The 21366-nt window shown below is 46.1% G+C and overlaps 1 protein-coding gene across 2 annotated transcripts in view; it reads right to left on the minus strand.

The window, feature by feature from the left end:
* dop1b (DOP1 leucine zipper like protein B) overlaps positions 1 to 21366 on the minus strand; it is a 123036-nt gene that overhangs the window by 58197 nt on the left and 43473 nt on the right. For both annotated transcript variants that reach the window (XM_055645188.1, XM_055645191.1), the window contains 6 exons: positions 16049 to 16270; positions 13502 to 14147; positions 10623 to 10894; positions 7368 to 7520; positions 2613 to 2713; positions 322 to 512 (listed from right to left, as the gene is read on the minus strand). In XM_055645188.1, coding sequence (XP_055501163.1) covers positions 322 to 512; positions 2613 to 2713; positions 7368 to 7520; positions 10623 to 10894; positions 13502 to 14147; positions 16049 to 16270 — 1585 coding nt within the window. The remainder of the gene's footprint in view (positions 1 to 321; positions 513 to 2612; positions 2714 to 7367; positions 7521 to 10622; positions 10895 to 13501; positions 14148 to 16048; positions 16271 to 21366) is intronic.

A 21366-nucleotide genomic window follows, 5' to 3' on the forward strand; every position in this document is an offset into this window, starting at 1 on the left:
TCTTGGAAAGGAAGCGGGAGAAAAGGGTGCGCACTGGGAAGGCACGAGAAAGGGAGAGGGGATAAGAGGGGTGTTACATAAAATAGGATGTTTCTAGTTCGCTGTTATTACTCTTCACATAGATTGGGTACAATGGCGGAAAGGCAACTTTTAACTATCCGTGCAGTTACACAGCCAGCCATAGGAGCACAATTAGGCCATTTGGTCCATTAAGTCTGCTCCAACATTCAATCATGGCTGATCTATTTTTTTCTCTCTCAACCCCATTCTCCTGCCTTCTCTCCATAACCTCGGTTGGCCAAAACTACCTATTATTATTACCTCCCATGACTTTCTTTTTCAGGCACTGGATGGAGTTGCGTTGGGTCTTTGGGTGGAGAAGCAGGAGGAAGACTGGCTCCAGGATCCGAGAGACGTCGTTCAAGCTGAGGGCACGGACAAGCCAACCCTGGGCTGCGGCCCCAATCGCTCCGTCCGAACAGTTGAGGCTGTCCAACACCACGAACAGGCACCTGGGCATGTGGAGGAAACAGACAGTGTTAAACTGCTGTAACAACAGAAAGCACATACCAGAGCTAGTGACTGGTAATAGGGCGGCACGGTGGCGCAGCGGTAGAGCAACTGCCCTACAGCTCCAGAGACCCGGGTTCGATCCCGACTACGGATGCTTGTCTGCACGGAATTTGTACTTTCTCCCCATGACCTGCATGGGTTTTCTCCCACATCTCCGGTTTCCTCCCACGCTCCAAAGGTGTACAGGTTTGTAAGTTAATTGGCTTGGTTATCAATGTTTAAAAAAAATTGTCCCTAGTGTGTGTAGGATAGTGTTAATGTGCTGACATAGTTGGCTGGTGCGGACTCGGTGGGCCGAAGGGCCTGTTTCCGCGGTGTACCTCTAAACTAACACTAAATTTAGCAGTTTAGTTTAGAGATGCAGCGTGGAAACAGGCCTTTGGCCCACAGATTCTGCACCAACCAGCGATCTCAGCACATTAACACTATCCTACACACTAGGGACAATTGTTACATTACAGGAAGAATGTGGTGTGGACGGGAGGTTTATGAGAATGATGCCTGGACTAGAGGGTATTGGCGACAGGCAGAGTTTGGACAGACTGAAAGAAGTTCATAAAATTATGAAAGGCATGGATTGGGTAGACAATCAGAATCTTTTTCCCCAAAGATGTTAATATCAAATACCAGAGGCCATAGCTTTAACGTGAGAGGGACAATGTTTAAAGGAGATGTGTAGGCTAATTGTGTTTTGTTTTTTTAAACAGACACAGAATTTAGTGAGTACCTAGAAATGCATTGCCTGGGGTGGATGTGGTGGAGGCAGATTTGATAGTGGCATTTAAAAGAGTTTGCATAGGCATATGGATATGCAGGAAATGGAGGGATATGGAGTATGTGCAGGCAGATAAGAGTTGGTCTGGGCATCATGTTCAGCACAAACATTGTGGGCCGAAGGGCCTGGTGCTGTATTGTTTATGTTCAATGTTCTATGATCCCTTGTTCACGAGAGAGTAAGAACAGAGACAAAACAATGTAGGCTTCATCAAATGCCAAGTGGTGTTCAGGGAGAGAGAAACTTGAGCCTAGTAGTAACTTCCTCTCTCATTCGCAGTTCTGGCAAAGGGATTTTGACCCAAGGCAGTCACTCCACGGAACCAGCCATGTGTTTCCTGTTTTCAGTTTTCTATTTCAGATTTCAGAAGCCAACTTGCTCAGACTATGTTGTACAATGGTGATCTAAAATACGACTCGGTTTATAGACACAAAATGCTGGAGCAACTCAGCGGGACGGGCAGCTTCTCTGGAGAGAAGGAATGGGTGACGTTTAGGGTCGAGACCCTTCTGTAGACTGTCTGAAGTTCACAGCAAAGCAGCATCCGCAGTTCTTTCCTACACATACTACTCTGTTTACTGGGCATAGACCACTGCCCCAAGTATTGGGAGTGCTCAGCATGATGCCGTTTTCTTCCTCTTTTTGCTGCTTCTCTGCCTTTCTCAAAGGTGCTGATTCAATCCAGAGCTGACTTTCTGGGTCATGGGACTTCATGGGCTTAGCCGGCTCAGACAGTGCTTGTGTTATATACTCAACATTTCTCATCGACATAGGACGTGCTCCGACTCACTGATTCTACGCTAGTCTACAATCTCATTCATCCATTTTGGGACGGCACGGTGGCGCCGTGGTAGAGTTGCTGCCTTACAGCTCCTGAGACCCGGGTTCGATCCTGACTACAGGTGCTCTCTGTACGGAGTCTGTACATTCTCCCCGTGACCTGCGTGGGTTTCCCCCGGGTGCTCCGGTTTCCTCCCACACTCCAAAGATGTACTGGTTTGTAGCTTAAATTGCTTCGGTAAAAATTGTAAATGATCAACTTAGTGTGTTGAATCATGTGGGATCGCTGGTCGGCACAGACTGGGCGGACCTATTTCCGTGCTGTATCTCCAAACTACACGGTAATCTAATCTCCCACAACATGCTACCCCAACAAGCAACTCCACGCTGATTCCCCTATCAGCGACTCTCAATAAAAAGGGCTGAATACAAACTCAGAGGATCTGCAGACTGCTCGATTTTCCTTTTGGCTCCACAACGTTACCTATCAAATGAACGAGTGCAGAACGATGTCCTGTTCCCTTGAATGTCCCTGGTGAAATGCCACAAGACCGAAAACCTAAAGAGAGCTTCCAATCGGATTCCCTGGGAGAGAGAGAGAGAGAAAGAATAAACAGGGGAATGATGAGTGATGGACACACATTATGCTTGTTCAACAAGCCATGATAGATCAGCCATGACTGAATGGCGGAGCAGACTTGATGGGCCGAATGGCCTAATTCTGCTCCTATTACTTATGAACAAAAACTTTCATCTTTCATCTTTCATTTTCAGTAACTTTATATAACTGAAGCATTTGATTCGGAGTTTTACACAATTCCCCCAAAGTGTTGATTCCAGCAGTGGTTCGAGTTGAGACCATCAACTTTTTCAGTTAACTAATCTGCAGCAATACAGCAGCAGATACCATCTGGCCACACTGAGATGAGAACGACTGCGTCTGATTTTGACACATTTATGCTCTAACTGCAATGTTAGGCAGAGGTGTGTTATTATACAAGAAAGAGAATCGAATACCATGGTACCAGGCAGACCAGAGGAGGCAGTCATACCCCCATCCATATAAACGGGACTGAGGTGGAGCGCGTCTCCAGCTATAAATTCCTCGGAGTACATATCTCGGAGGATTTGTCCTGGTCCCTCAACACCTCCAAGCTGATCAAAAAGGCACAGCAGCGCCTTTACTTCCTGAGGAGGCTCAAGAAAGCCCACCTGTCCCCCCGGATCCTGACCAACTTTTACCGCTGTACCATAGAGAGTATCCTGACCACCTGCTTCACGGTATGGTACAGCAGCTGCACTGCTGCGGACAGGAAGGCACTACAACGGGTGGTGAAAACCGCGCAGCACATCATCGGTGCCCCGCTCCCTGCCATGGATGCCCTCCACCGAAAACGGTGTTTGAGACGGGCTGGGAAGATCATCAAAGACCCCTCACACCCCAACCATGGACTGTTTGCCCTCCTCCCATCAGGGAGGCGGTACAGGAGCCTCAGGTCACGTACTAGTAGGATGAGGAACAGCTTCTACAACAACACAATCACATTGTTGAACTTGGAGTCCCGCCGATAGATTTCTCTGGTCCCTCCGTCCCCATTGTTTAATTATTCTGTATTTCTTGATTATTCTGTATCTTCTCTCTTTCTATTTTTTTTTTCCTTATGTACAACTACTACGGACTGACGCAAAACTGCATTTCGTTGTACTCATACTTGTATTTGTGCGATGACATTAAAGTTGAATTGAATTGAGGCAGAGAAAGACTAAGTCATGAGACCCAAGAGGGGGAAGAGAACTAAGAAGTGTCAAGAGCAATCAATCCTAAACTCTTTTACCAAATTGGCTTAATACCCAAGTTGCTACACTTCGAGGTTTGGAGGTAAATGCTATGACAACATATAACTACCCAACTACAATGGGGCACGGAAATGGCAGAAATGAACTTGACTGACAGTGTAAAACTCCTACTGGAAGAAATTAGAATGAATAGGAGCAAAGTGGGTCCTGAAACAAAGATTTATCACGTACACTGAATAAGCAAGATATGCCAGAGTGACTCAGCAGGCCGGGCAGCATCCCTGGAGAACATGGATAGATGACATTTAGGTCCGGGACCCTTCAGACCCAACCCAAAACGTCAACTAATCATGTTCTCCTGGGATGTTGCCTGACCTGCTGAGTTACTCCGGCATTTTGTGTCTTTCCTTGGTAAGCCACATCTGCAGTTCCTCGTTCCTGCTGTACGGATACGAACTGGTGACGAGGGCAGGAACTGGGAAAATCACTCGAAAGGACACCTGACTCTCCCCTCAACCCCGACTATGGGTCCCAGAAAACCCCAAGTCTGACCGAGATTAATATGAGTGTGTCACACAGGTAGTACTTGGCAGAGACTACCGCACAAAATATTGGGAGCGCTTGCACTATGCTATTTCCTTCCTCCCATTACGTCCCTGCTTTTCTCAAAGATGCCGATTCATAAGGTCATAAGTGATAAGAGCAGAATTAGGCCATTCGGCCCATCAAGTCTACTCCACTATTTAATCATGGCTGATCTATCTCTTCCTCCTAACCCCAATCGCCTGCCTTCTCCCCACATCCCCTGACACCCGAATTAATCAAGAATCTATCCATCTCCGTCTTAAAAATATCCATTGACTTGGCCTCCACAGACCTCTGTGGCAAAGAATTCCACAGATTCACCACCAACTAAATAAATTCCTCTTCATCGCCTTCTTAAAGGAACGTCCTTTAATTCTGAGGCTATAACCTATAGTCCTAGACTCTCCCACTAATGGAAACATCTTCTCCACATCCACTCTATCCAAGCCTTTCACTATTCTGTACATTTCAATGAGGTCCCCCCTCATTCTTCTAAACTCCAGCGATGGACAGGCCCAGTGCCGACAAACGTTCATCTTAGTTTAACCCACTCCATTCAATCTGGAGCTGACATCCTGAGCCAAAGGACGTCAGGCATGAGCCAGCTCAGACTGTGCTTGTGTTATATACTCTTCAACATTTCTCATTGACATAGGACGTGTTTTGACACTCGCTAGTTTTCAATCTTATTCAACCATTTTGGGCGGGCACGGTTGTGCAACAGAAGAGTTGCTGCCTCAAGGCACCAGAGACCTGGGTTTGATCCTGATTACGGGCGGTGTCTGTACACAGTTAACAATCTTCAAGAGCTCGCATTATAATCACGAGTTGGAAGAAAGCCAAATATTGGTGACGTGCCCAGTGCAAATAATCTGCATACCAGCCTCATAGCATCTGGCACCAACACAACTTCAGGTAACAGGGAAACGAAACTGGCCATTCTGGATTAATTTGAACCATAAACGAAACAAAGAATAATAACCACAATGATTAACAAGCGAGTTTGTTTGCAGGAAAACCACGCGCTTCTGTGACTCAAAGAAACCCAAGACACGCAAGTTCCGCTAATAACCAAGAATACTTTTAACTCGTATCACCAGCAGTAGAATTCTAAATCCATTCAGATTTTCCAGTGAATTCACCACTTAGTGCAAGCATCAGAGTTGACATTCAATGCAATTTACTTTTTTCAGTTTAAAGATACAGCGAGAAAACAGGCCCTTCGGCCCATCGAGTCCGCACCGGCCAGCGATCTCCACACATTAACACTACCCTACACACACTCGAAACAATGTTTTAAACATTTATAATGCTTAACATTTATAACCAAGCCAATTAACCTACAAACCTGTACGTCTTCAGAGAGTGGGAGGAAACCGGAGATCCCGGAGAAAACCCACCCAGATCACGAGGAGAATGTACAAACTCCGTGCTGACAAGCACCCGTAGTCAGGATCGAACCCGGGCGTCTAGCACTGTAAGGTAGTGCTTCTACAGCTACGCCACCATGCCACCCAGTTATCAGCTGTTACAGGAGTTTAACACTGTCTGTTTCCTCATGTTAGTCAGGTGCCTGCTTGTGGTGTTGGACAGCCTCAACTGTTCGGGTGGAGCGATTGGGGCCGCAGCCCATGGTCGGGTGGGTGTCTGGTGCTACAAGCGCTGGAAGGCAGCAGCTCTACCGCCGTGCCACCGTGACAGCCATTTGTGGGGAATCGCTGGACACAACACAGTGATCCAGACGTATCGCTGGTCTATTTCTCTGGTCTGCCCGTGCATACATTTATTTGGCATGACAGGGTCCAGAGGGGGCTGAAGGGTTATATCACGAGGATGCCCGTCCCCAATTTGCCCTGAAAAGCTACAGCAGAGCTTTGCCCCATTAAACATAGAACAGTGCAGCACAGGAACAGACCCTTCGGCCCAACATGTTCACGCCGAACATGACACCGAGTTAAAAAGCTCTCTGTCTACACGTTTAGTTTAGCTTCCAGTTACAGCGTGGAAACAGGCTCTTTGGCCCACTGAGTCCGTGCCGACCAGCGATCACCATACATTAACACTATCTTGTACACACCAGGAACAATTTACAATTTTACCCAGCCAATTAACCTACAAGCCTGTAGGTCTTTGGATTGTGGGAGGAAACCGGAGCTCACGGAGAAAACTCACGCAGGTCATGGGGAGAAAGCACAAAGTCTGTGTCGACATCACACGTGGTCAGGATCGAACCCGGGTCTCTGGCGCTGCACGGCAGCAACTCTACCGCTGCGCCACCAAGCCACCTGATCCACACCCCTCCATCCCCTGCATATCTTTGCACTTAGCTAAAAGCTTTTTAAATGCCACTGTCATTATCAACTTTCAACATCACCCCTGGCAACATGTTTCAGGCACGCAACACCCTCCGTGTAAAAAAAAAAACATCCTTGTACATTTCTGCCTCTTACACCTGAAAGTTGTGCCCTCTAGTCTTTGACATCTCCACACTGGGGAAAAAACATTCTGACAGTCAACCCTATCTGTGCCTCCCATCGTGTTATACACTTCTATCAGGTCTCCCCTCAGCTTCTGACGCTCCAGAGATGGCAACAGAATCCTACGGAAGATTGCACGAAAGACAACTCAGGAGGTAGACAAGATTAACATTTGGGATATTTATCAAACGAAGTAGCAATGGGACATGTTTGTAATCTTAGATAAACACAAAAAGCTGGATAAACTCAGCAGGTCAGACATCATCTCTGGAAAAAATGAATACATGACGAATTGGGTTGAGACCCTTCCTCCTGAATTTTAGAACTTGCTGCAAATTTGCAATGTGTTTGAACGGAATATTTGGAAAAGAGAAACTCACTTTATTTTTGTGAAGCAAGGCCTGGCAGATGATGTCCTCACAAAGGTTGGCAGATGGGGCGAGGCAATGTAACTTGTAAAAGAGTTCCACGCACGTACTGTGGTGCTCCCTGCTCTCCTTATCCAGCTGATTCCACAACACATGCGCCGCTCGCTGGTTTCAAGCAGTTGGCAAAACAACAAGCATGAAAATTACCCATCAAATTAACACAAAACTTAAAACAATCATAACCATAACCATAATCATAATAATTTTTTAACCAAGTATGTTTTGCAGGATACGAGAAATTTTATTTGCCATACAGTCATTATGCCAATAAAAAAGCAAGAGAACACACAAAATACATTTTTACATAAACATCCACCACAGCGACTCCTCCACATTCCTCACTGTGATGGAAGGCGAAAAAAAAGTTCAATCTCTTCCCTTCTTTGTTCTCCTGCGGTCGGGGGCCTCGAGCCTTCCGTTGACGGGACAATCTTGGCTCCCATAGCCGGTGGCGTCAGGGCGATCAAGCTCCTGCATAGAGGGGAATCTCAGTTCCCCCGTGCCAGGCGATCTGACCCCGGGTCGGGGCTAAAAGGGGCACAACACACTATAGGGTTTGACATAAAACATCCCCACACAGCAGAATCAAAGTTTCTCACTGTGTGGGAAGGCACCAAAGTCAGTCTCTTCCTCCATTGTTCCCCGTGGTCAGGGCCTCGGAGTAATGCTTTATAAATTTGCACAGTTTAAATATTATGAGATGTGAAAACTAAATGAATAATGATTACTAAGTTTTCGTTACTATCAGCTTAATTCCTATTCATGATAGCAATTGAAATGTAATCCCTCTAGCCAAGATTTTATTTAAATAACTGGAAGTACCTAATTTTTCTCCACTAAATTAGATTAGTTTAGACATACAGTGTGGAAATAGGCCCTTAGGCCAACCGAGTCCGCACCGACCAGCGATCACTCGTACACTAGTTCTATTCTACACACTAGGGACAATTTACGGAGGCCAAATAACCTACAAACCTGCATATCTTTGGCATGCGGGAGGAAACCAGAGCACCCAGAGAAGACCCAAGCGGTCACAGAGAGAAAGAACAAACTCCGTACAGACTGCACCCATAGCTAGGATCGAACCCGGGTCTCTGGCGCTGCAAGGCAGCAACTCTACCGTTGGCCCTGCCACTGGCCCACTGTGTTGCCTGTTCACAGTTCATATTTTTAATGAGTATTTTTTTAAAGCCAAAAATGAAAGCCACATGTACGTTGCATCAATTTTGTACAGCTAAAACAAGCCTTTATTTTAGAACATCTTGGATGTAGTTTTCAATTTTTGATCCTTGGGAGTTTTGTTATTAATTTTGACAAAAATCTAGTTAGTTAAAAAATATTGGCAAATGTATCATTTCTATAATTAATTTGTAACAATTGGTAGTGGATGGAAGTAGTTGAGGCAGCGTTTAAGAAACAAGTAGACAGGTACATGGATAGGACAGTTTTGGAGGGATATGGGCCGAACGCAGGCAGGTGGGACTAGTGTAGCTGGGACTTTGGTCGGTGTTGGCAAGTTTGGCTGAAGGGCCTGTTTCCACACTGTATCACTCTATGACTAATAATAAATAACAGCAGAATATTCAGGATGGTTGCTGCCACCTGCAATTCTCAGAGTCATTCCACTGTGTCCACTGTCCACAAACTAACTCATATGCTGAAAGGTCCAAGATTCATTTTCAAAGCCACATTCGTGGAGTAAAATGCACTGTGGCCATTTTTAAGGTGCTTGCCAACTAGGAGGGTTTTTTTTCCCATAGAACATAGATAAGTGCAGTACAACTGAACTAATCTCATCTCCTGCACATGACCCACACCAACTCAATTCCCTGCTTATCTATGCACCAGTCAAACAGCCTCTTAAAATACCACTGCCTACCGTTTCTGCCTCCTTTATCAGCCTTGGCAGCGTGTTCCACACACCCACCCCTATCTTAAAACAAAACATTTGCCTTGCCCATCTCCATTAAAGTTTGCCCCTCCCACCATGTAGCTACGCTTTCTCGTAATTGATATTTTCACCTGAAAAGGTTCCGTTTAACCTTTTTAAGTCTCCCATAATTTTACAGGAACCATAGCAGATGCGTCCACGTCGTGGGGCTGGAAACTGGAAGTATCCTGAGCTAATTGTGCTACCTACCACCATCATCAACGAGTGATGGCTCCCACTGATTGTCGCCGGAGGTTTGCGTCCTTTTCAGGAAGGGCGATGACAGAGATGTCAACATTTGAAACACGGAAGGTGCACAAGGAGGAAGTATTTCACATACTTCTATCAGCCTCTGATGCTCCAGAGAAAACAATCCAAGTTTGTCCAACCTATGCTTATATAATCCAAGCAGCATCCTGGTAAACCTCCTCTGCACCCTTTCTGAAGCCTCCACTTCCTTCTTGTATTGGGGCAAACAGAGCTGCATACAGTGTTCCAAGGGGGTCCAACCAAAGTCCTACAAAACCTCATGACTTACGGACTCTTAAGAGTTAGTATTTTACTGTTATGCATCTTCAGTATGAAATTCCACATATAACCATATAACAATTACAGCACGGAAACAAGCCATCTCGGCCCTACAAGTCTGTGCCGAACACTTATTTTCCCCTAGTCCCATCTACCTGCACTCAGACCATAACCCTCCATTCTTTTCCTATCCATATCCCTATCCAATTTATTTTTAAATGATAAAATCGAACCTGCCTCCACCACTTCCACTGGAAGCTCATTCCACACAGCTACCACTCTCTGAGTAAAGAAGTTCCCCCTCATGTTACCCCTAAACTTCTGTCCCTTAATTCTGAAGTCATGTCCTCTGGTTTGAATCTTCCCTACTCTCAATGGGAAATGCTTATTCACGTCAACTCTGTCTATCCCTCTCATCATTTTAAAGACCTCTATCAAGTCCCCCCCTTAACCTTCTGCGCTCCAAAGAATAAAGACCTAACTTGTTCAACCTTTCTCTGTAACTAAGTTGCTGAGACCCAGGCAACGTTCTAGTAAATCTCCTCTGTACTCTCTCTATTTTGTTGACATCCTTCCTATAATTGGGCGACCAAAATTGTACACCATACTCCAGAATTGGTCTCACCAATGCCTTGTACAATTTTAACATTACATCCCAACTTCTATACTCAATATTCATGGTAAAGATTGCAAAATTTCAATTTTTTTAAGTTTAGCCTTCTAAATTAAAAAAAGTGGAAGTAAAATACCTGATAGAAATTGGTGCTCTCCGCAATTAGCTTCAGAGTTGCTTGTGTGACAGGTGGTGCAGTGATCATCTGCAATTTCTCAAGGAACGCTCTGTATTCAGAACTTTTGTAACGCTTGACCTTGTCTTCGATAACAAGCGCTAAGGAGTGAGAGTGATTGATGATTTCCAGCAGTGTGGATATGGCTACGTTCTGTATGTGGCAATCGCTGATGCAGCAAGACAGGGTCATGAGGGACTTCAGCCAGAGAGGAAGGCAAGCATCGCCATCACCTGCAGGATTCAAAACAGGCGGAGACACACAGCTCGTCACTCTCAAAAGGACGAAAGATCATTAACTCTCACGTCACTGTAGCTCCGACGGTCAACGAGGAAGGAGATGCAGACATGATTATGCACCAAGAGTGATACAGTACAGAAACAGGCCCTTCGGCCCATAGAGTTTGCGCCGACCAGCGGTCACCCCGTCCACTAACACGATCCCACCCACACACACTTGGGACAATTTACAATTTTACCGAAGCCAATTGACCTACAAACCCGCATATCTTTGGAGTGTGGGAGGAAACCAGAACTATGTTTCTATGTCTATGTTTCTATAGAATAGTTTCTTTATATAGTTTATTGTCATTGTAACATGAACCATGTACAACGAAATTTATCGAGACCAGAACCGGGGGCCACAGCCTTAGAATAAAGGGGAGGCCGTTTAAGACTGAGGCGAGAAAAAAACGTTTTCACCCAGAGAGTTGTGAGTTTGTGGAATTCCCTGCCACAGAGGGCAGTGGAGGCCAAATCACTGGATAGATTTAAGAGAGAGTTCGATAGAGCTCTAGGGGCTAGTGGAATCAAGGGATATTGGGAGAAGGCAGGCACGGGTTATTGATTGGGGACAATCAGCTATGATCACAATGAACGGCGGTGCTGGCTCGAAGGGCCGAATGGCCTCCTCCTGCACCTATTTTCTATGTAACACCCAAAGGAAACCCATGATTTGACAGGGAGAACATGCAAACGCCACTGTGGAAGAAAAATGTATATCCTTCTTTATTTAATTTTGATTGGAATTGAACAAGGTAACGAAAGGGTGCATTGGAGAAGAGAATTGGAAATCTTTGTCCTGACCAGGTGTAGAAGAGAATCCGTGGGAAGCAGCAAAGGAGATTAGATGTTCTCACCTCCTGTTTGGGAATATGTTGAAGGGTGGATGGTAATGTAAACATGAAATAGTTTAGCTGATAATGAAGTTTGTTTACATTCCTGAGAAGTTACAGTGGATCACCCGCGCCCCCTACAGCTAGTAGCGTAGATACGTTGTAGTATATGGGAGGCTTATGACCGGCTCGGAAATGGGGATGGTGACGTGGCCCGCTTGAAAGATGAGATAGAATAATGTCAAGATTCCCTCGTTTTGTGTTTGATTTGTATTAACCATCTGTTGTTGAATAAGATTAACATAAGCGAACAGTATGAGTTTTGACTAATGAAATAATTGCTACCCATGTGGTAGATAGAAAGTTTTCCTACAATAGTATCTAACAAAAATTATTTACTGCACAGTAAATTCATTTAGTTAATTCTGTTGTGAAGTCAGAGAGCTGGTGGGCAGTTTTCTGCTGTTGTCTCTCCATGATATCATGCAATAAGGTCTCTTGAAGCAAACCTGCGAAGTCTGGAACTTTTCGTTTTGCCTTTTATTTACCTCTAAATTAATTTCTTCCACAGCCACATAGAACCGCAGCAGAGGTCAGAATCGATCCGGGGTCACTGGTGCTGTGCGGCCGCAGCTCCTATTGAATAGACCTCGAATATCATGCTGCCCATACACCTACTGGCTTGTTAATTTCATTAGTCAGAGAGTGGTGGATCTGTGCTATTCATTGCCACAGACGGCTGTGGAGGCCTAGTCTATTCGACCTGTGTGTCATGGTACACCAGTCATCGAAAGTAGGCATGCAGGTGCAGCAGGCAGTGAAGAAAGCAAATGGTATGTTAGCATTCATAGCAAAAGGATTTGAGTATAAGAGCAGGGAGGTTCTACTGCAGTTGTACAAGGTATTGGTGAGACCACACCTGGAGTATTGCGTACAGTTTTGGTCTCCTAATGTGAGGAAAGACATTCTTGCCATAGAGGGAGTACAGAGAAGGTTCACCAGACTGATTTCTGGGATGGCTGGACTTTCATATGAAGAAAGACTGAATAGACTCGGCTTGTACACGCTAGAATTTAGAAGATTGAGAGGGGGGGGGGGGGGGGGGGATCTTATAGAAACTTACAAAATTCTTAAGGTGTTGGACAGGCTAGATGCAGGAAGATTGTTCCCGATGTCGGGGAAGTCCAGAACTAGGAGTCACAGTTTAAGGATAAGGGGGAAGTCTTTTAGGACCGAGATGAGAAAATCATTTTTTACACAGAGAATGGTGAATCTGTGGAATTCTCTGCCACAGAAGTTAGTTGAGGCCAGTTCATTGGCTATATTTAAGAGGGAGTTAGATGTGGCCCTTGTGGTTAATGGGATCAGGGGGTATGGAGAGAAGGCAGGTACAGGATACTGAGTTGGATGATCAGCCATGATCATATTGAATGGCGGTGCAGGCTCGAAGGGCCGAATGGCCTACTCCTGCACCTATTTTCTATGTTTCTAATGATTAGTACAGTTGTCAATGGCCAATGGGAATTCTGCTCCCAGGCCTGATGAACACATTTGATGTACAAGGTACCGCAGTTAGAGTTGCATGGTGCCGTAGCGATAGTGTTGCTGCCTTACTGCGCTCAAGGCCCAGGTTCGATCCCGACCACGGGAACGATGACCGCACGCTAGCGGTGAATGGGTAAAGGGAGAATGTTTGCAAGGTGCAGATAAGCAGAGGTGAACTCACCGACATCCTGGTGGGTGGACGTGTGGAAGGTCTCCATCTCTCGGAAGGTCATGTAGATGGGGAAGCTGCTACAGTCCACAAGCAGCTGGCAGATCGCGGCAAATGCCAGCCGGCACTCTGGCGTCACCTCCTCCACCTCCTGGAGCAGATGGTCCACATCCCAGCCCTCGTCCCCCTTGCCTCCCTTCAGCCCGTCGGCCGGCGTGAAGCAGCCGCGCTGCCTCCTCTTGGACCGCTGGGCCGGCTCGCGGACGGAGAAGAAGTCCGAGAGCATCTGCTTAAACTGCGACAGGGTGATGGGCTTCCTCTGCCCCCACCCCTTCCGCCCCTCCTTGGCCACCGCCGCCTGCCCGTCTCCTCCCTGCGCCCGGCAGCTCGCCCCGAAGATGTGGCCCAGGGAGAAGTGGGCGAGGAGCCACTGCGCGTTCCGCAGCGTGGTCTGGATGCTGCCGCTGCTCCTCCACACCTCGCCATCTTCCGACGACACCTTCGGCCCGCCCTCGTCCCGGGACCGCTCCCTCGCCATGACGCTCAGGCCGATCCCGCTGTCCTCCGAGCACAACGGAGGGAACGCCGTGTCCGCGCCTTCCTCCGGACTGTGGTCACCGTCAGACAGTGCCTCGCCACCGTCCTCCTGCGAGGGACTCTGAAAGTGCAACGTTGGTGGAGTTTAGTTTTGAGACATAGCGCCGAAAACGGGTACCCGTGGACACGGGTTATTGCGGGAGTGAACTGGACAGCCCAGTGCTGGATACAAAGGCAGTAGAAATATCAGAATGCAGAAATTGAAACAGAAAATTTTGCAAATCAAGCAATGTCTGGAGAAATTAGCCTTTAAACATGTCACGGTGGCACAGTGGTAGAGTTGCTGCCTTACAGCAAAATGCAGCGCCAGAGACCCGGGTTTGATCCCGACTACGGGTGCTGTCTGTATGGAGTTTGTACGTTCTCCACGTGGGTTTTCTCCAAGATCTTCGGTTTCCTCCCACGCTCCAAAGACGTACAGTTGCAGACGTACAGGGGGGGACTTGATAGAGGTCTTTAAAATGATGAGAGGGATAGACAGAGTTGACGTGGATAAGCTTTTCCCATTGAGAGTAGGGAAGATTCAAACAAGAGGACATGATTTGAGAATTAAGGGACAGAAGTTTAGGGGTAACATGAGGGGGAACTTCTTTACTCAGAGAGTGGTAGCTTTGTGGAATGAGCTTCCAGTGGAAGTGGTGGAGGCAGGTTCGATTTTATAAATTAAAAATAAATTGGATAGGTATATGGACGGGAAAGGAATGGAGGGTTATGGTCCGAGTGCAGGTAGATGGGACTAGGGGAGAATAAGTGTTCGGCACGGACTTGAAGGGACGAGATGTCCTGTTTCCGTGCTGTAATTGTTATACGGTTATATGGTTTGTAGGTAAATTGCCTTTATTAATTGGCTTGATAAAAAATGGAAAATTGTCCAAGTTGGCGATATGCAGAGTACTGCCCTGCCGACTAGAAAATTCAGAAGGTTCATGGAGAGCTGAAACTGACCTTCGGCCCACCGAGTCCATGCCGACCAGCGATCCCCGCACACTAACACTGTCCTACACACACTAGGGACAATTTACAAAAGCCAATTAGCCAACAAACCTGTACGTCTTTGGAGTGTGGGAAGAAACCGGAACACCCGGGGAAAACCCACATGGTCACGGGGAGAACGTCCAAACTGCGTACAGACAGCACCCAGGGTCAGGATTGAACCTGGGTCTCTGGCGCTGTAAAGCTGCAACTCTACTGCTGCGCCACCGTGCCTAATTAAGCAAACACTTGCCCAGGGTCTATAAGGTCGCTAATGTCTCTTGGCCTTCCCCTAATATAAATACATTTAAATTGCAACATCTTGTAAGCACCCTGAAGCAGCCATAATTAATAACTCTTTTTACTAATTATAATGTGTTGAAATTACAATATGGGAATTTGAAACCATAATATGGGAATTGAGGATATTTGACTTGACACTGTGAAGTGTATCTATTCAAGTGGGGTTAGTATTTTCGGTGCAATGGGAGGCATGGATGAGAGGGGCCAAAGGGCCGTACGCCTGAGAATGCACAGCCATCCATTCTGAGCAGGAGTTCCAAGAGGTACCAGGCTGAAACCGAATGGAAGTGGAACATGTTTCCACCAGATTTATAACAAATCCATTGTTTAAGAACACCAGCGACACTAGTGAGATCAGCTTTCTCTCTCTCTCTCTCACACATCCAAGATCAAACCAAGGGCCTTGTCCTGACAACCCAGGTGTCCAAACCTTAATCTTTAGTCTCTTTAATCAGAGGGTGATGTATCTGTGGAATTCGGTGCCACAGAAGGCTGTGGAGGCCAAGTCAGTGGATATTTTTTTAAGGCAGAGATAGATAGATTCTTGATTGGTACGGGTGTCAGGGGTTAAGGGAGAAGGCAGGAGAAAGGGGTTGGGAGGGAGAGACAGATGAGCCATGATTGAATGGTGGAGTAGACCTGATGGGCCGAATGGCCTAATTCTGCTCCTATCATTTATGACCGTACCTCGGCTGGTCTCCCAACATCCGACTTGACCTCCCCGGTCCCTCCCGCCTCCGTGTCCATGAAGGCCGCAGGCAGCTGGATTTTGGAGAGCGTCGCACAACACATCTTCAGGCTCTTCGTCAGCTCCTGCAGACTCAGGCTGTCCATGTGCTCCATTAAACATCGGACAACATGACACAGCATCTGAGGGAGGTACTGAGTCTGAATCTCAGTGTACAGTTCCTGAAGACGGCAACGAAAAATTATGTTCAAAATTACTCAGTAATAAACTCATGGACAAAAACAGAGCACAAACACATTGCTCATTCCCACACCATTGCACCAAACTACAAACCATTCACCCAATCCCTTCTCCAAGTCTCAGCAGGTGTCTGTTTTATTCCTTCCCAATCAACATAAGACGCTAAACTAGAGAATGGGCAAATAATACAAAAACATCTATATACATAGAAAATAGGTGCAGGAGTAGGCCATTCGGCCCTTCGAGCCAGCACCACCAATTTGGATGATCATGGCTGATCATCCGGTATCAGTACCCCATTCATATAATCATATAACCATATAACAATTACTGCACGGAAACAGGCCATCTCGGCCCTTCTAGTCCGTGCCGAACACTTATTCTCCCCTAGTCCTATCTACCTGCACTCAGACCATAACCCTCCATTCCTTTCCCGTCCATTTAACTATCCAATTTATTTTTAAATGATAAAATCGAACCTGCCTCCACCACCTCCACTGGAAGCTCATTCCACACAGCTACAACTCTCTGAGTAAAGATGTTCCCACTCATGCTACCCCTAAACTTCTGTCCCTTAATTATCAAGTCATGTCCTCTTGTTTGAATCTTCCCTACTCTCAGTGGGAAAAGCTTATCCACGTCAACTCTGTCTATCCCTCTCATCATTTTAAAGACCTCTATCAAGTCAATCCCTTAACCTTCTGCGCTCCAAAGAATAAAGACCCAACTTGTTCAACCTTTCTCTGTAACTTAGTTGCTGAAACCCAGGCAACATTCTAGTAAATCTCCTCTGTACTCTCTCTATTTTGTTGACATCCTACCTATAATTAGGCGACCAAAATTGTACACCATTCTCCAGAATTGGCCTCACCAATGCCTTGTACAATTTTAACATTACATTACATTCCTGCTTTCTCCCTTGATTTTGTTAGTCTAAAATGCTATATTCAACTCTCTCTTGAACACATCCAGTGAATTGGTCTCCACTGCCCACTGAGGCAGAGAATTCCACAGATTCACAACTCTCTGGATGAAAAAGTTTTTCCACATCTCAGTCCTAAATGGCTTACCGCTTATTCTTAAACTGTGACCCCTGGTTCTGGCCTCCCCTAACATCAGGAACATTGTTCCTGCATCTAGCCTGTCCTATCCCTTTATAATTTTATATGTTTCTATAAGATATCCTCTCATCCTTCTAAATTCCAGTGAATATAAGCCCAGTCGATCCAATCTTTCAACATATGTCAGTCCCGCCATCCCGGAAATTAACATGGTGAACCTACGCTGCACTGCCTTGGTCTGGGAATAAAAAAAACAAATAATCAGAATTATTAATCTTTCGAACATTTCTTACGGAGAAAATAATATTCTTATTTTCATGTTAAAGAAACATCAAGAGAAATGGTGGGAGTTAGCTGAGGGATCGTACCTTCTGAAGTCAGGTCCGTGGAGGCAAGTCAGTGTAAGCAAACAGAGAGACAAAATTACATGCAATAGATTCACTGGCCCCTAACGCTCATTTCACGATGAATACAGTAAGGAAAGCAGTGAGTTGTGGACGCACCCAAGTCCATCGCACAAACCAACCTCCCCCCATTACCAACTCCTTCTACATTCTGCCTTGGGAAAGCAGCCAATGTGGTCAAGGACTTGCCCTTGGGTCAGTTCCTCTTTTCCCCTCTCCCATTAGGCAGAAGATAGAAAAGCTTGAAGTATGTACCAGATTCAGAAACTGCGTCCCCGCTGTTATTATACTACTGAACAGACCACTCGAGGTGGCAAATGTATTTCCGATCTTCCAATCTACCTTGTTGTAGCCTTGCACTTAAAAAAAACAAAACATTTATCTGCACTTTCTCTGCAGCTATTACGTTCAGCACTCTGTTTATTTTCTCTTTGAACAACCTGATGTAAGTTTAGAAACAAGACACTGCAGATGCTGGTTTATGCCAAAGATAAACACAAAGTGCTGGAGTATCTCAGCAGGTCAAGTGACATCTATGGAGATACAGATTCAGATTCAATTTTAATTGTCATTGTCAGTGTACAGTACAGAGACAACGAAATGCATTTAGCATCTCCCTGGAAGAGTGACATAGCAAATGAGCAACATAGCAAATGAGCAACATATGAGCGACATAGCAAACTAGCAACTGCAGAGGTGACCAAGCCAAGCCTTCTCTATGATAAAAGATAGATGACTGATAGGGGCAACACAGTGGCTTAATGGTAGGGTTGCTGCCTTACAGCGCTAGAGACCCGGGTTTGATCCTGACTACGGGTACAGTCTAGACCGAGTGTGTCCGTGACTGTTTGGGTTTTCTCCAGTTTCCTTTTACACTACAAAGCCATACAGGTTTGTAGGTTAATTGGCTTTGGTAAATTATAAATTGTCCCTAGTGCGTAGGATAGCGTTGGTGTATGGGAACGTTGGTCAGCAGGAATTTGGTCGGCCGAAGGGCCTGTTTCTGCGCTATATCTCTAAAGTCTAAAGGCTTATTATTATTACCACATGTATCGATGGGGGAGCAAAAAGGTTTATTGTGCTTGTTGTCCAAACAGATCAGACATACCATACATAAACACAATCAAGTCAAACTCAGATAAAGAGAGCAAAGGGGGGGGAGATACAGAGTGCAGAATATAATTCTCAACATTGTAGCGTATCGAGTTTGGACTCATGCATGGTATGATTTGCCTGGAGAGTAAACAAGACTAGTGACAATGCTAAACCAATACCATAAAAAAAACTGAAAAGGGGTTAGACACAAATGCAGGCGTAACTCAGCGGGACAGGCAGCATCTCTAGAATGAAGGAATGAGTGACGTTTCGGGTCGCGACCCTTCTTCAGATTGAGAGTCGGGGAGAGGGAAACAAGAGATCTAGAAGGCTATAGTGTGAAAACGAGGGGACAGAGATCGAGGGGCTCTTGATGGTTGAGGGTTGGAGCAGGGTCACTGTACCCTAATGACCCTTCTTCCAGCCCGGCTCCCAGCTCTTCAGCGAGGCCGGGTCTGGCACTGGGATCTCTCACATAGTGGCCTTGGCAACTGGAGAGGTGACCAAGCCAAGCCTTCTCTATGATTGCGTACAGTAACACTCTGTAGACAACCCTCCAAGAGCAACTCACCAAGTGCTGGAGGAACTCAGCGGGACAGACGGCATCCATGGAGGTAATGACAGGATGGACCCGTTTGAAACGTAGAAAATAGGTGCAGGAGTAGGCCATTCGGCCCTGCACCGCCATTCAATATGATCACGGCTGATCGTCCAACTCAGTATCCTGTACCTGCCTTCTCTCCATACCCCCTGATCCCTTTAGCCACAAGGGCCACATTTAACTCCCTCGTAAATATAGAGAATGAACTGGCCTCAACTACTTTCTGGGGCAGAGAATTCCACAGATTCACCACTCTCTGTGTGAAAAAGGGTTGAAGAAGGGTCCCAACCTGAAACATCACCTCTCCCATTCCCGCCATTGAAGGGAATGCAGTCAGATGGGACTAATGTCGATGGGGCATGTTGGTCAGTTTTGGTCAGTTTTGGCAAGTTGGGTTGAAGGGCCTGTTTCCACACTGTATGACTCTTTGACTGTCCATGACTCCACAGAGCGGGTGCTGGCTGTAAGGAGTTTGTACTCCCATACTTAGTGAGTTACTCCTTTTTTTAGTGAGTTAGTGTCTGTTTTTTTTTTGTAAGCCAGCATCTGCAGTTCCTTGCGTCTCCTTTCTGAATGAGCTCTCCCTGCCCTAGATAGATGCATCAGTCACATCCAGAAAGAAATTCATTAAATGTGAGCTCTCAGCGCTGGAGAATTTATACATACAGTCACTGAAAGAAACCTTAGCAATTGCTCAATTCTCAGCTCTGGCCCATTAGTATTTGCTAAATTATCCTGAAATGCTACTTCCTTGATTGCGAGTAATTTTTAAGAAAATAATCCGAGAGGTGCCACCTAGTGTCCACAATCAGCAGCACAACAACATTAACAACTTGGGACAGCATGGTGGCGCAGTGATAGTTGCTTCCCCACAGCGCCAGAGGCCGGGTTCGATCCCGACTACGGGTGCTGTCTGTGCGGAGTTTGTCCGTTCTTCCCGTGACATCATGGTTTTTTTCCCCGAGATCTACAGTTTCCTCCTTCACTCCAAACACGTACAGGTATGTACTGTATGTTAATTGGCTAGGTATAGAAACATAGAAATTAGGTGCAGGAGTAGGCCATTCGGCCCTTCGAGCCTGCACCGCCATTCAATATGATCATGGCTGATCATCCAACTCAGTATAAATGCAAATTGTCCCTAGTGTGTGCAGGATAGTGTTAATGTGCGGGGATCGCTGGTCGGTGCGGGCTCTGTAGGCTAAAGGGCCTGTTTCTGCGCTGTATCTCGAAACTAAAAAACTAACGGTGACTCAATATCATAACTAATATTTCTGCCACATTCAACGTGATCCCATCACCAGTCACATCTTCCCGTCCTCACCCCGTTCTATTTTACGCACAGGCCACTATCTCCGCAATTCCTTGGTTCGCTCGTCACTTCCCACGCAACCCTTGTAAAAGGCGCCAATGTATAGCGGTGGGTGCAAGAATGTCACTGTGCAATGCGTACGTGACAATAAAGAACCATTCAACCCTCCCAAACCACATTCCCCTACAACTGCAGCAGGTGCAACCTGTCCCCACACCTCCTCTCTCCCTTCCGAGAAAACCCTCGCAGGTCACAGGACGAACGTGCAAACTCCACAGAGACATCACCCAAAGTCAGGATCGAACCCGGGACTCTGGCGCTGTGAGGCAGCAAGTCTACCACTACAACCTCTTCAGATGCTGGTTGACACTGAAGATATTGTTATTATATTATTTACAGTGTACTATGTTTACATAGTCTGTTGTGCTGCTGCAAGTAAGAATTTCATTGTTCTATCTAGAACATGGTAAATCGAAATTCACTGTATCTTACTTGGTACAGGTGACAATAAACTGACCTTGCAACCTTAAAACAGGGGCTGGCAACCTTGTTCTGCATAGGGGCCAGGACGCATGTGTGTGAGCGGATGGCGGGCCACATCTAT

This window comes from Leucoraja erinacea, chromosome 13 (genome assembly GCF_028641065.1).
Source record: "Leucoraja erinacea ecotype New England chromosome 13, Leri_hhj_1, whole genome shotgun sequence".
NCBI lineage: Eukaryota > Metazoa > Chordata > Chondrichthyes > Rajiformes > Rajidae > Leucoraja > Leucoraja erinaceus.